At 47.2% G+C, this 12,976-nt stretch overlaps 1 protein-coding gene across 1 annotated transcript in view; it reads left to right on the plus strand.

Moving 5' to 3' along the window:
- The window catches only part of BZRAP1 (benzodiazepine receptor (peripheral) associated protein 1), a gene marked incomplete at its 3' end in the record, with an annotated part of 37,089 nt that extends 24,524 nt beyond the window's left edge, over positions 1–12,565 (plus strand). The window contains exons 16-24 of the mRNA XM_010086461.1: positions 2,983–4,107; positions 4,717–4,843; positions 4,999–5,150; positions 5,410–5,566; positions 7,687–7,758; positions 8,126–8,161; positions 9,168–9,271; positions 11,204–11,275; positions 12,437–12,565. Of these exons, the coding sequence (XP_010084763.1) occupies positions 2,983–4,107; positions 4,717–4,843; positions 4,999–5,150; positions 5,410–5,566; positions 7,687–7,758; positions 8,126–8,161; positions 9,168–9,271; positions 11,204–11,275; positions 12,437–12,565 (1,974 nt within the window). The remainder of the gene's footprint in view (positions 1–2,982; positions 4,108–4,716; positions 4,844–4,998; positions 5,151–5,409; positions 5,567–7,686; positions 7,759–8,125; positions 8,162–9,167; positions 9,272–11,203; positions 11,276–12,436) is intronic.
- Between the last annotated feature and the right edge of the window lie 411 nt (positions 12,566–12,976).

Genomic DNA, 12,976 nt, shown 5'->3' on the forward strand with positions numbered 1-12,976 from the left:
TGACTCCACCACTGCCCTGGGCAGCCTGTTCCAATGCCTGAGCACTCTTGCAGTGAAGAACTTTTTTCTAAAATTAAATAATAAAATTAAAATAAAAGGTGAAGCAAGAGGGCATGACTAGCTCCTGTCAGGAGGCTGAAGCAATAACCACCAGGTTAAAAGAAGAGTAAAGAGAGGAGCTGACATTTCTGGGGAGCAGGCTGGATCCCATCCACAAAGTGGAAAATAAAACTGACACTGGCCCATGTGAGGGCCCAAGCAAGTGTTGCAAGTGAGGAAAGACTGTCTGAGTTGAACGATGAGTGGTAATGTTAGTTTATGTTTCAAGTTCAAACAGTTAAAGCTAGTTAGTGTGTCATAATGCATCGGTGACAAGTAATGTCCTTAAAACTGCACGGCTGGAAAGTGGTATGGAATTGTGCAAATTATGGCAGCTGAGCTGGATGTGCACGGGGGTATTAAGGTTGAATGACTGAGAAATTTGAAAGATTTTTCAGGAAGTATGATATGCCTGTAAACAAGAAAGCACCCTAATTTCTTGTGACCAAAGAACAGCTGTAATTCGTTGATGCTGACCTGTGTGGCTGCTAGCCTGTGGCACAGATGGGATGGATCTGGTGAACATTAAATAGTCGGTAGCAGACAGTGATGAATCTGGAGTAAATTTGCTGCTGCTCCTTTTCCCCTTCTGAAGGGGGTTCTGCTTCCCGGGTGAGGAGGTTGGATGTGCAGCATGTCAGGAGCCCCAGGAGAGCTTGGTGGCTGGAGGTGCTGGGGCTGCCTGGGAAGGACTTGTTGAAAGGCCTTCCACTTGTTGGGATTGCACTGGAAAAAAATGGGAGAAAAACATTTTCCCTGGGAGGAGAAAGGAGGAAATAAGAACAGTCAGGAATGCTGTTCTCTGTCTCTTTTTTCCTGGTTGTTTTATTGGCCTGAATGTTTTGGGTTTTTTCTTTTCTGAAAAGGAAACACCAAACCCCCACGCACATCCTATTGAGTTGAGCAAACTGCTGCTTCTTGACCTGATGAAGTGACTCTGTCCCATGTCCCCTTCTGGCAGTGAGAAGTTGAGATGTGAACATGACGATGCTGAATGGGGAGAGGGCATCAGGGGCAGGAAGCTTTAGGGCACAGAGCTTCCAATAATGCTTTATAGAGTGAAGGAAAATGGTGAGTGAAGTGGAGCAGGACTCAGCAGAGCTGTTTTCTAGGATTCTGTGTATTTAGTAACATTTTGGGTTATCTCAAGGCTCCTCAGCTAACTCTTTGAGGATTTGGCTGATGAAAGAATGGAGGGGTGCTGCTTTTAAAATGTTTAACCTCAAGTTGTTGCATTTCTGAAACCATTTATTATATTAAACCTCAAAAGCCACAACTTTGTAAACAGCAAAAATAAGTCTTACTGGGCTTCTTTTATGGTTTCATTTATAAATTCTGCATCTTACTAATTGGTGCTAACAAGGCAGGAGCCTAGAGTGCATGTCCTGTAGAGAGTTTGAGGAAGTTGGGCTTGTTTGGTCTGGCAAAGAGGAGGCTAACAGGAGATCTAGTAGCTGCCTCTAGCTATTTGAAGGATGGTTAAAAGGATGAGAGAGCCAAAGTTGTCTTGTTCGTGGCAGATGATATAAAAAGAGGCAGCAGTCATGAGTTACTGTTTGGGAGGCTCGTGTTGGAGACGAGTACAAACTTCTCTCCCAGGAGGGCGGTGCAGACCTGGGACAGGTCCCCAGAGGGGTGGGAGATCTCTGTTCTTTGGTGTTTTCAAGGCTCAGCTAAGCAAAGACACTGATTTACTGTTGGCAACAGTCCTGCTGCTGTTAGGAGATGGAACTGGAGACCTCTGGAGGCCCTCTCAACCGATTCTGAGTATAATTCAAGACCAACTTTTGCTTTGAAAAAGTTATGGAGGTTGGAGTAATCAATAGGCAGCTTAAACTGCCTTTTTTTTCCACACTGTGGTTCAGTTTATAATTTCTCTCCAAACAGGCCTGCTCATGTCTGTAGCTTTAAACATCAGTAGCCACATATACTTTGTAAACTATTTGTAAATGCTTTTAGAAGATGTCATGGTATAAATTGTCAGGAGAAGTTGAAGAAGAGACGTCCGGAGGAATCTTCCAACCTAAATTACACTATGCATCTAGGATTCTACCTTTTTTTTTTTTTTTTCCAGTATGAATGTAGTAATAGACAAAACATAAATTCTATGGTTGATCCAAGACTAATTTTAAAATTCGTCTGTGTTTTCCCAAAAGTTTTATGTAACCTGGTAGGCTGCAATAATACCCAGCTGCAAGTGAAATACAAATCTGTGTGACCCCTTTGAGGTAAAGAGTTTTCGCGTGTATTTGTGGCAGCTCCGATCCCCTGGATTTGCAGACAGTGAACTGCTGCAGAGCTGGACCTGGGCAAACGATGGGAAGGCCCTAGGGACGGTCCTCCCGCAGCAGTGACATCTCAAAGGGGTGTCTTGCTGCACAGGGTCACTTCCTTCTGTTCCAGTACGAGGACAGAGGTAAGGGAGGACTGTGAGTCCTTGTGTGAGCACAGCCTGTGAGACCCATCCCCACGGAGGGAGGAACCCCCTCAGCTCTAACGTGCAGTGAGCAGCCGTGGAGGAACTGCGCGGCTCCTTCCCTGTCGTCCCAGGCTGGGGATGCTGAAGCTGCAGGGAATTATCAGGCAGGACAAAAGGTGCTGCAGGCAGCTGTGTGTATAGAGGCAGAGGCTGGGAGGGAGCTCTTCCATGCATTGGCCTTTCCCGCTTTGTGCTGCATCGCTAGTTCATCTGATTGTCTTTTTCCAGAAGACTCATTGCTCTTTGCTTCCTTCCCTTGCTTTGCTGCAGACCACAATTGCCGCTCCATCCTGCTGTGCTGGGAGGGAATCAGCTGTAACTTTGACTCTCTTTTTAATGTTTATTTCCTCTCTTTTTTTCCTTTGCTTGTCCTGGCCATGGCTTTTCTCGGGGGCTGGGTACAGATGGATCTTTGTGATACTGACAGCGATGAGGAGATTCTGGAGAGGATACTAGAGCTCCCACTTCAGAAGAACCACAGCAAGAAATTGTTTAGCATCCCTGAAGTGACTGAGGATGAGGATGAAGATGAAGATGAGAAGTGTGTTACGGAGGAAAAGGCAGACCCTCAGGGCTCCTTGGAAATGCTTACCTGCCATTCAGGAAGGACAGAGAAGCCACTCAACATCAAGGAGACATTTCTAAAGGCAGATGGGAGTAATACCTCCCTGGATCTGTCTGCTCACGCTCCACGGGAGGAGCATGGCGTTCAGGAGAGCAGAGAGGATGCCGACCATGTGAATCCTACCTTTGTGCAGCTGGACTGGAGTCAGAAAAAGGCAAACTGGAACTGGGACTACCAGGAAAATTATTCAAAGTCTGGGACTGGGGCAAGTCCCACTTGGAGCAAGAAAAAGGGAAATAATTATCGAGAGAAGATCCGGAGTCGACCTGAGATGGGTAGGAAGAGACAGAATGATTCAACAGAGCACTGCAGTCGTTTACTGGGCAACTGCAGCCAGATGGGAGGCGGGTTATACAGAGCTCCTAGCCTGAGGGAAGAGCTGAACATTGTGAGCAGTGCTGGTGGTAAGGAGGGGTTTGATATGTACAGTCGTGCCAGACAGGGCACCTTACGAAAACACAGGAAAGCAGTGGTTTCAGGGTTTGCAGAACCTGCTATGATGGCAACACACTGCTCCAGCCCCAGGAGCCTGGAAATAGACATTGAGTATGACTCTGAGGATGATCAGGATTCGACCTGTGCGTCCCCCACTGAGAGCAGGCTGTGGCCAGAAAGGTCCCAGAGCTGGCCAGGCGAGTGGAGTGATTGCTCCAGTCGATCTGAGGTCACCCACACGGACAGCAGAAGGGACCTGACCAGACTGGAGATGGTGGAAGAGCAGGGTATGGAGTGGGCTGGGTCTCCGAGTTGGTGCCTGCAATCCTTCTGCCGGGAGAAGGAAGCACTGAGATGTGAGAGCAGTTCTGAGGAGCAGGGCTGGGAGCTGGACTGTAAGTCACCTGGCTGGAGAAGGAGGCTCGAACATCTTTCGAAGGGAATACGTAGCACCTCCTTGCACAAAAGGGTTGGGTGACTTTTCCTATTCTGTCTTTGAAGCAGCTTGCAGTGGTGTCAGCTTCCCTCTGCTTCCCTGGCCTGCCTGTATCTTGCTTTGTTCAGTGTTGTCCAGAGAAAGGACCCTTCTCTAGGATTGTCTGAAATAATATCTGAGAGATTCTGTAGTTCTGTGCTGCTCCATGGCTTTTCTTGTATTAGCTGCTTCTGCTTTTCCTGCTAACTGACCGAGTGTCACCGATGCAGTATTCCTTTTCACACTGGGTCTTCCTCCCTACAGCAGGAGGCTTTGGGACCCAAATGCAAATCCCTGGTGAAATAAACTGATTTGTGCAAGCTTTGTGTAGATGATGACTGTAATGTCATTGCCTCCCCTTGAAATGCCCTTTCCTGCGTCCTCATGCTCACCAAAGGGATCATCACTGGTGCCTGGCAGGCTCCCTGCCTGTACTTAGTTCTGTTTTCCAACTCCTGTGGTATTTGCAGCTCTAGAGTGTCCCTGAAGAGGAATGTTGCATTTGGATGCGCTGCTCTTTGTGGGGTGCATTTGGGCTGAGCGCTGTTCACACGAGGCAAGAGGCAGAGGCTGCTACTAACTCTCTGGTGGTTCCTGTTGCAGGCGGCCGGTAATAGAGATGCTAGGGGCCAGGAGCTGCCTGGCATGGCTGTCTGGCAGGCTCCCAGCAGAAGAGGGAACAAGAGCGTAAGAAGAAACCAAATACAGAAACCTTTGCTCTCTAGTCCAGGTGAGTGGGCAAGGGGGAGAGAGGCGGGCAGCAGGAGGGAGGGAGGCTGTTGGGAACGGCAGGGCAGAGGCGAGTGGGTGGTATTTGAGCCGTGCAGGGCTATGGTGGGGGAACGGTGCTGACGTTGTCTCTGGTGTGTCCCCATCTGCACGCAGGTCATCCCAGGAGCTCGGCTTCAGAAACCTCTGTTAAAGATGATGGCATTAGAATATTTATGGCTCTCTTTGATTACGATCCCATTTCTATGTCTCCTAACCCTGATGCAGCAGAAGAGGAGCTCCCGTTTAAGGAGGGGCAGATCCTGAAAGTAAGAGTACAACTTAGTGAATGTCTCCTACTCTGTATGGATCCATCTGATGTTCCAGGGACAGCGTAAACCTTGGGAGGCAGAGCCTCTGTCACCTTGGGAGTTTCCTTAGCTTCCCTCATGTCACCTTGGGAGTTTCCTTAGCTTCCCTTTCTCTTTCCTCAGGTCACCTTGGGAGTTTCCGTAGCTGCCCTTCTCTCTTTCATGTGTCTCAGTCCCTGTAGCATAAACAGTCTCTGGCCTGTCTTTTCCCTCGCAGGTGTGTGGAGAGAAGGATGCTGATGGCTTTTACAGGGGCGAATGCGCAGGAAGGGAAGGGTACATTCCCTGTAACATGGTGTCCGAAGTCCAGGTGGAGAACAATGAAATCAAGAAGCAGCTCCTGAAGCAAGGATTCCTTCCTGCGGAGAGCGTAGGTACTGTATCTCCTTTCTGTGTGTGCTGTGCTATTGCCAGCATATTTCTTTGCTGAAGTGTGAAAAGCTCAGTCGTGCTGTCAAGCTGTGTGGCCAGTGCAGCCCACCAAAATGATCTCTAGGGCTGGTCCCTGGGATCTGAAGGCTTTTTTAGTGGCTATTGCAGTAGCAAGGAGGGAAGTCTTGATGGATGAGGGAGGCAGGTGTTCTGAGGTCTCAGTTCCTACCCATCTCTACTGCAGCGCAGAGCTGCGTTTACAGCTGCCGGTGGTGCTCCTGTACTTAAGGCATCTCATCTGTGAACTTGGCATGGAGTGTGAGTGAGGCTGATCCTCGCTAGAGGAAGGGAAACAAAAAAGTTTGGAGAGCAGCTGAAAGAGGTGAATGAGAGTTTCCACTTATGTGTTTTCTCCTTTGTTTTGCAAGTCTGTAATGGAACCTATAGAGGTGACCCTGCTCTGGGGTGGGAGAATCTGTGACTTGGGAATATGGAGGAAGATGGGGAGAAGCTTTCGTGGGCAAGGGGGAGGAAGAGTGTGAGACAGCAGGGCAGGCAAGCAGGAGTGGACAAGGAACAGAGCTGGTCCTTGGGCTCCTCCTCACTCACTCCCAGAATGTGGTTCAGTGCTTCATGCACTGCAGAGACTTTGCTGTTTCTTCCCCCTTGTGTGCTCAGGGAGAGGAGAGGAGAGGAACCTTCCTGGGAACCATCCGAGCCTGGGCTGGGTTAGGCTGCGGCTTGGAGGCTGTGAGCTGCCCCAAGACTGCTGTCAACACATTGGTGTACCAGTGTCTATGCCTTGTCCCTCCCATCTCTCATCCTGCACCTCTCTGGCTACTCTCTGCTACCAATGGCAATTGTTTGACCTGCTCCACTTGTTAAAACAAGAGGAAAATCTTGTTTTGGCTGGCCAGCCTTTACAGCAGGGTGAAACAGCACAAGTGGGGGTCTGATGGCAAAGGTAAGCCCTGACATTGACTGAGCCGGTCAGTGGAGACAAAAACCAACCAACCCCAAAAAAAACCCAAACAACAAAAAAGAAGCTATCCAACTTCTTCCCATTTCCCTGCAGTGAGACCCAGGATCTAGCCCTAGAGACTGTGGGGCTGGCAGTGCCCAGCTCCTAAATGTGGGGCTCTGGAAGGTTGATCCTGAGGAGCACAGGGGTCAAAGGGGCCTGCTGCTGTCACTTTGTGGCTATGATGTGATTTTTTAGTAGGTTTGCGTCCTTTGGCCTCTGTCATGTCTAGGGAGAGGAGGGTTTTGAGCAAGGCTTTTTCTCACTTGGGACATTCGTAACGTTTCTCCTGCGTGTATCCTCCGGTGCTCAGAGATGGCTCGGTGCCTATGGTAGCCTTTGTCCCTACGTGGATATGCAAGGCTCTCTGTCCCCTGCCCCACTGTGGACTCTCAGAAGAATAAAGGAACTTAATAGCTCTGAGACTTCATGAAACATAATGGGTTTGAAAGTTTTCAGGAGGGCGGTGATAATGAAAAAGACATACCTTACACGTGTGTGTGGAGAATAAACCTTCTTTCCTTAGGCAGACAGGCTGTAGGTACCTCTGTTGTCTTTCTAATGCCATAAACCTGTATTATAACCTTGTGACTATGAAAATGCCTCGAAGGAGTTGGCCTGGGAACTCCTTCTGCAGGCTCACCTGGGGACTAGTCTAGTACTGATCCTGCCCGGTGCAGAGGTTTTAGCTAGAGACCTCCCAGGGTCTGTTCCCCCCTGAGTGAGCTGATGGGGTTCACATCACTTGGCATTTTTCAGGTGTTAGTGGTACAAGGTTTTATTTTATCCTGGTGATGCTGCTTCTGAAGGATAAAGTGCAGCAAAGTAGGGAAGTTTGTGTGATGTGTGCTGTGGTATGGCTACTGGGCATAAATACAGCGTGCATTTCTGTGTGTATTTGGGATGTGGATCGTGCCTCATCTGAGTCCACATGTGAGAAATGGAGATTTGGGCTTTGCCTGTAGAAATCCTGGTGTGTGCTTCCCGGGGGAGGCACATCATGCGACTATGTTGCCTGTTCACTCTTCAAGATGCTTTTCACTTTCCATTCACTGTCTGTTTCTCTTGTCTATTTATTTGCTTTTTTGGATTTTTATTAAGGAAATGGCACATTTTCTCCACCTCCACGCCGTCAAAGCGTCCCTCCTCCAAAACCTAGGCGCTCCAAGAAAGGTCTGTGTCACCCACTGCTTCCTCTTTGATTTTTTACAGACTGCATTGAATTTTTACTACTTGCTTACAGGACCTTCAGATGTTTGTCTCTGTACAACTGCTAGGAAGTGGAAAGAGAGCCCATCCCTGTGCTGGTGTTAAGTTTTTAACAACAGTGATGTCTTTTATAGTTTTGGAGCTTGACCTCTGCGTCCTCTTATGTCCCTGAGTCATGGTTACTGACGTAGACTTTGAGTTGCATGAACTGTTTGCTTCTGTTGTTTGCTGACGTGGTCTTTGTTCTTTTTATTGTTGTTTGTCAGTTGTGTGGTGTGGTCACTTTTGAAAGATGAATACCCACTGATGAGATGTTTTCTTCCCCCAGCAGGGCTGGATAAACAGGAGAAGTACAAGGCTCATCCAGGTGAGAATTGCTCTTTCTTCCTGTGAGAAGATGGTTGGTACATTTGCACCATCGTAATACAGTCGGGTTTTGCACTCAAGGGCCAATGCGAGACGCTTCAGAGCACTGTAAGAAAGTGGTCATTCCCGGGAAAGAAGAGTTTTCTTTTGTTTAGTTACGGGTGCAGTGGTCTTTGACTAAACAGGGGGTGTTTGAAGGTGCAGCGCCTGCATGGTTGTGCTCTGGAGAAGTAGGGAAATCTCTGACTGATGCTGCAGTCCTTAAAATCCCAGGTCCCTTGAGGAGGTGCTCACTCTGCTTAGGTGCACAGTCGTCTGTTGATGTCCAGAGAGGCCAAGCCTGCAAACCCCTTACTAGCCTATTCAGCATTGACCTGAAGCCGCAATTAACTCTGTAACTGACTGGGCAGTGTGTGTTTCCTGTAACACCAGACTTTGCTTTTGTAGACTCAGAGCAGCCTGTAAGTGGTGGGGCTGAGCAGGCAGGTGATTGTGAAGACGCAGCATGTTCCCTGCCCGTCCCTTTGTGTTGAGCTCTGTGCTGCTGTGGCTGGGCTGCCAGTCCATGCTGTCCCCTCTGGCTGTTCCCCTGACACTTGGAAGAGAAATTTTGTAGCTCAATAGCAAAGCATTGCATGGAGGGAGGAGAAATGTCCATTGAGATACGGAAGAGACTGCTGTCCTCTGTGTATGTGTGTATAAATATATAGATATATATATATGCCTGTGTATAAATAGAAAACATAAAACATTCTCATGTATATAGACAGGATACCAGGGTGCTGGAGTGGGAAGATGTCCCCAGTTCTGTGCCTGTGAGATGATACAGGAGATCAGAAGACTGCTTTACCTGGAGCCTCTGAGATCTCTCTCTCATTTCATTTCCATTCATTTCCCCCCGAGTATTCTTTTTGCTTAGCCCATTCCAAGAACAGTGAAGGAGTTGCTGTGATTTGGGATTTTGTCTTAGAACCTCCATCTCAGCCTATTTTATTTTTGTCCTGCAGGCCAGAAGCATCAGGACTTTGAAGCTGAACTGCTGACTCCTCAACGTATGGTGGCTGTCTTTGACTATAACCCTAAGGAGAGCTCTCCAAATGCAGATGTAGAGGTAACAACCAGCTGCTCACTCCTCTTATGGGCTTATTTTTCCTCTCTTCTATCCCAAGACACTTATCACTTTGATCAAAAACAAGAGTATTATAGCTTGGCAATACAGCGGCTGAAAGGAGTTGGCTGAAGTAATAAAATGTAGAGTTTGTTGATACATTCTCTGATGTGTTCTCTGATAGCAGGGTTCTGTGAGGAATATGAAGCAACATACCCCTAATGGTTTTCAGAATGTGTCTCAGTGAAACTGTGTGAGCATCTCATGGCCTTGGGGCGTCCTCTGGGCTTAGGCAGGACTTAGCAGATCTGGGGCAGGAGGAAGCAGCCCCTGCCCTGATCCAGGGTGCCCTCTGGTAAAAGGAAAAACCTGCTTAAAGGTTTGAGTGAACTTCTGATACTTGAGGTGAGCGTGCCTTGGAGCATGCTTTTGTGTCAACTAGCTGTGTAGATCTTTGTTCCAGCAAGAAGACCTGTCTCTAATTGAATTGACTGGTCCTCTTTTCAAGCACACCCTACATAAAAAAACAATATTTTTGTGGATAGGTCTGTTTCAGGTGGGAAGATTGCAATGCAGAATCCTTTCTGCAAAAAAACCCCAAACATTTCTAACTTAGAACAAGTTCTGTTCTCTGTTTCTCCATATCAGTGTTAGTCTATTCTGAGCAAACATTAACATGGGTTTTGGATTGAGAGTCTTTCCATGCATTTCGAGTATGGCACAGTTCAGGTAATGCTTGCCTCCCAAACTGAGTGTCTCATGAGCAAGACAGGCTGCTTCTGAGGACAGAGTGTTTTAGGGATGATGGATTATCTTGGGAGAGATACAATGAAAGCATGTATCAACCAGCATCCATATAGTTATTCACACATCTGGCCAAAGAACACTTTTGAGCCCTTGTCAACAAGAAGATGACTGTACTTGTTGCAGTGATTTGGTCTTCGTAGGGCCTTCCCCGTGGACAGAGCTCACATTACTGAAACAAACCAGTGCAGTTCTGTTGTGTTGTTGGAGATGCTCCTGGTTCACCCTCCCGTAAAATCTGGTCACCTGTTTTGCTAGAAGCCTGCAGCTGCTGTTCGTGAACTTGCACCAAGATGTAGTAGGATGAGCTGTGCCGTTCTGTGTGCCTGTGAGTGAAGCTCCCTGCAAGTTCCTTTCTGCTGGAACAAAGTAATTCACAGCCAACAGTAGGAACCTGCAGCCTCCAGAGATAAATTGAGTATTGGGGATATAATAAGGTAAATATGTTAGAAGTAGGTTCCTTCCAGCTAACACTTCTGTGAAGTGCATATAAAGCCAGTGTGTCTTGAGTGGGACACAGCCTGTTTGGAGACTCCACCTTTGCTGTCTTAGAGCAGCTTTTTTGCTGTAACTGAGCAGTTTCTTACATTAGAAGCCCTTTGCCTGTGATCTTGTGCTCCATGGAGCACATGGTGGGATGGCTGATGGGACAGACAGATCTGATGGTGAAGGAACACGTGTTGTGCAGTGATGTTCTGTTTCCAGGTCAGATGTTCCCTTTTGTATGCAAAGTGACTAATCCCTGAGCATTGCATACAGAACAGGCTCATCCCAGGGAGTGGGATTTAGTACTTATATTTGTGGAAGTGAAAGGTATTTCTGGTGCTTGTTCAGCTTGTTCTAGATGTACCTTTCCAGAACAGGTGGTAGGTACTATTTCAAAGCTTTATTAAAATTGGTTTAAGAAGCAGGCTTTGGTCTTGTCTTAACTTATGAAATGCTTCCTTAGCACTGAATTTGACAGTTACCAGCTTTGGTTGCCCTTCTGCATCCTGGTCCTGCAAGTCTTGACACAGTGGTCTTCCTCCCTCACACTGAGATTGTGCAAGAAACCCAGGGTGACCTCGTGTTTCTGGTGAGAAATTCCAGGCAGTGCTTCTCCTGTGACCATTGTTCTCTTGCTCTTTGCAGGCTGAACTGACTTTCAGTGCAGGGGACATTATCACTGTGTTTGGATCCATGGATGATGATGGATTCTATTACGTAAGTACAGGTGTTGGGAAGGTCCCGTGGCTGCATCTGAAATTGTTGAGGTCCATCTAGTGGCAGGAGAGCAGAAATCAGGGAACAAAATATTCTGCTTTTGGAAAAAAAAATAGACCCGTATCTGCCTAGTGTGGGGCAGATTGTTCCTGGCAATCCGTGTTCCTCCTGTAAACCCAATATCTAAATGGTTCTGAGGTTTTTTTCTTGGCATAACTTGAGTGCAGGTTTCCCAAAGCCTAGAATGCATTTTTCTGTACATGCATCAGCTGCATTAGCATCTGGTGTAAGCTGATTTGTCACCAAGCACTGAGACGTTTGGTCTCATCCAGGGCAGGAGGCTAAAATGGTACCATAAGAATAAAAAAGTGTGATGACCCCCATCTGGCCATACTTCAACATATGAACTTCAACAGGCACTGCTGTCTGTTTAATTTACTGTGCATACCTGGGGACTGTGCCTGCCAACAAGCTGTGTGCTAGACACAATCCTCGGCCCTTGGATCATCCACCTCTTCCTGCACAGAAAGCAGCGTGTCTTCACACATCAAAGTTAGGTTCAGCTCCAGGTAAAGTCCAGAGGGATCATTGTGAATGTTTCATTTGACTTCTTTTATAGTGTTGGCCAGACAGCATGGCTGGGCTTGTTTTTGTCTCAGCCAACCACCTGCTGTTGAACTGGAGACAATTTTTAGGAATACAGCCAAGCTTGGTTTACAGCTCTGGACCTTAATGAGAACAGAGAAAATGCCTACAGGACACTGTACCAGTAGTGCCTCATTCTTTTAAAAACTAAATAATTACCAGATCAAATCAAATGCCTTTAGAAAGCCTGTGGCAGAGTCATGTTCCAATTGCTTCTGGGCTAGCAGTGGAAATTTTTTGAGTTTGTGGAAGTGACCATGTTGCTAGAATACATTTGTCATGGCTTGCTGCCATCTTTTCTTCCTTTACTCTCCTCTTTGTTTTTGTACTCTGAATTGTTCCACAACCAAGCAAGAATTGTGAGTCGTGAAGTTTGCTGGATCCTTCCAATGTGAGTGTGGTCCTGGGCTTCTCTCAGACCATAGCCTGACCTTCTCTGCATGGGACTGCTTTTCTCTTTATTATTTCTCCATTAGCCAGGAAACCTGATGTGAGAACTGAATGTTGATATTTCAGGGAGAGCTGAACCAACAGAGAGGGCTTGTCCCATCAAACTTCTTGGAAGCTGTAACTTCAGATGGAAGCATGGCTGAAGAACTTCATTCAAAAGATAAAGAAGCTTTTCCATTGAGTGCTGAGAGCCAGGTAAGATTGTGTGACTCTGTGTAGTGCAGACATCCCGACTGTGACGTAGCTGGGGACTGGGCATTGCACAGCATGCCGCATCTGATGGAATCATTTAAATTATTGCATGCAGCTCAGTTCATCCCATGGGAGATGCTCAAAAGTTACATGAAGCTCCTCAGATACACTCATAGCCATGCTAAAGAGTTGTGGAGTTAGTGACACACAAACACCAATGCTCTTCCACCCATGCTGAGTTAGATAGCTCTTAATCCAGTCCGAGGTGCTTTCAGATGAATTTAAAACACACTGGGGAGTTTCCCAAACAGATCTGTGGGATGGATTGTGAGGCTTTGAAAGCATCCCACGGACGCAGGGAATTCAAAGGTTAAGCTAACCCCTTGCGTTATGTTGCTGATACTCTTGAAACGA

The sequence above is a fragment of the Pterocles gutturalis genome, unplaced genomic scaffold, assembly GCF_000699245.1.
Source record: "Pterocles gutturalis isolate BGI_N339 unplaced genomic scaffold, ASM69924v1 scaffold6831, whole genome shotgun sequence".
In the NCBI taxonomy this organism is placed as follows: domain Eukaryota; kingdom Metazoa; phylum Chordata; class Aves; order Pterocliformes; family Pteroclidae; genus Pterocles; species Pterocles gutturalis.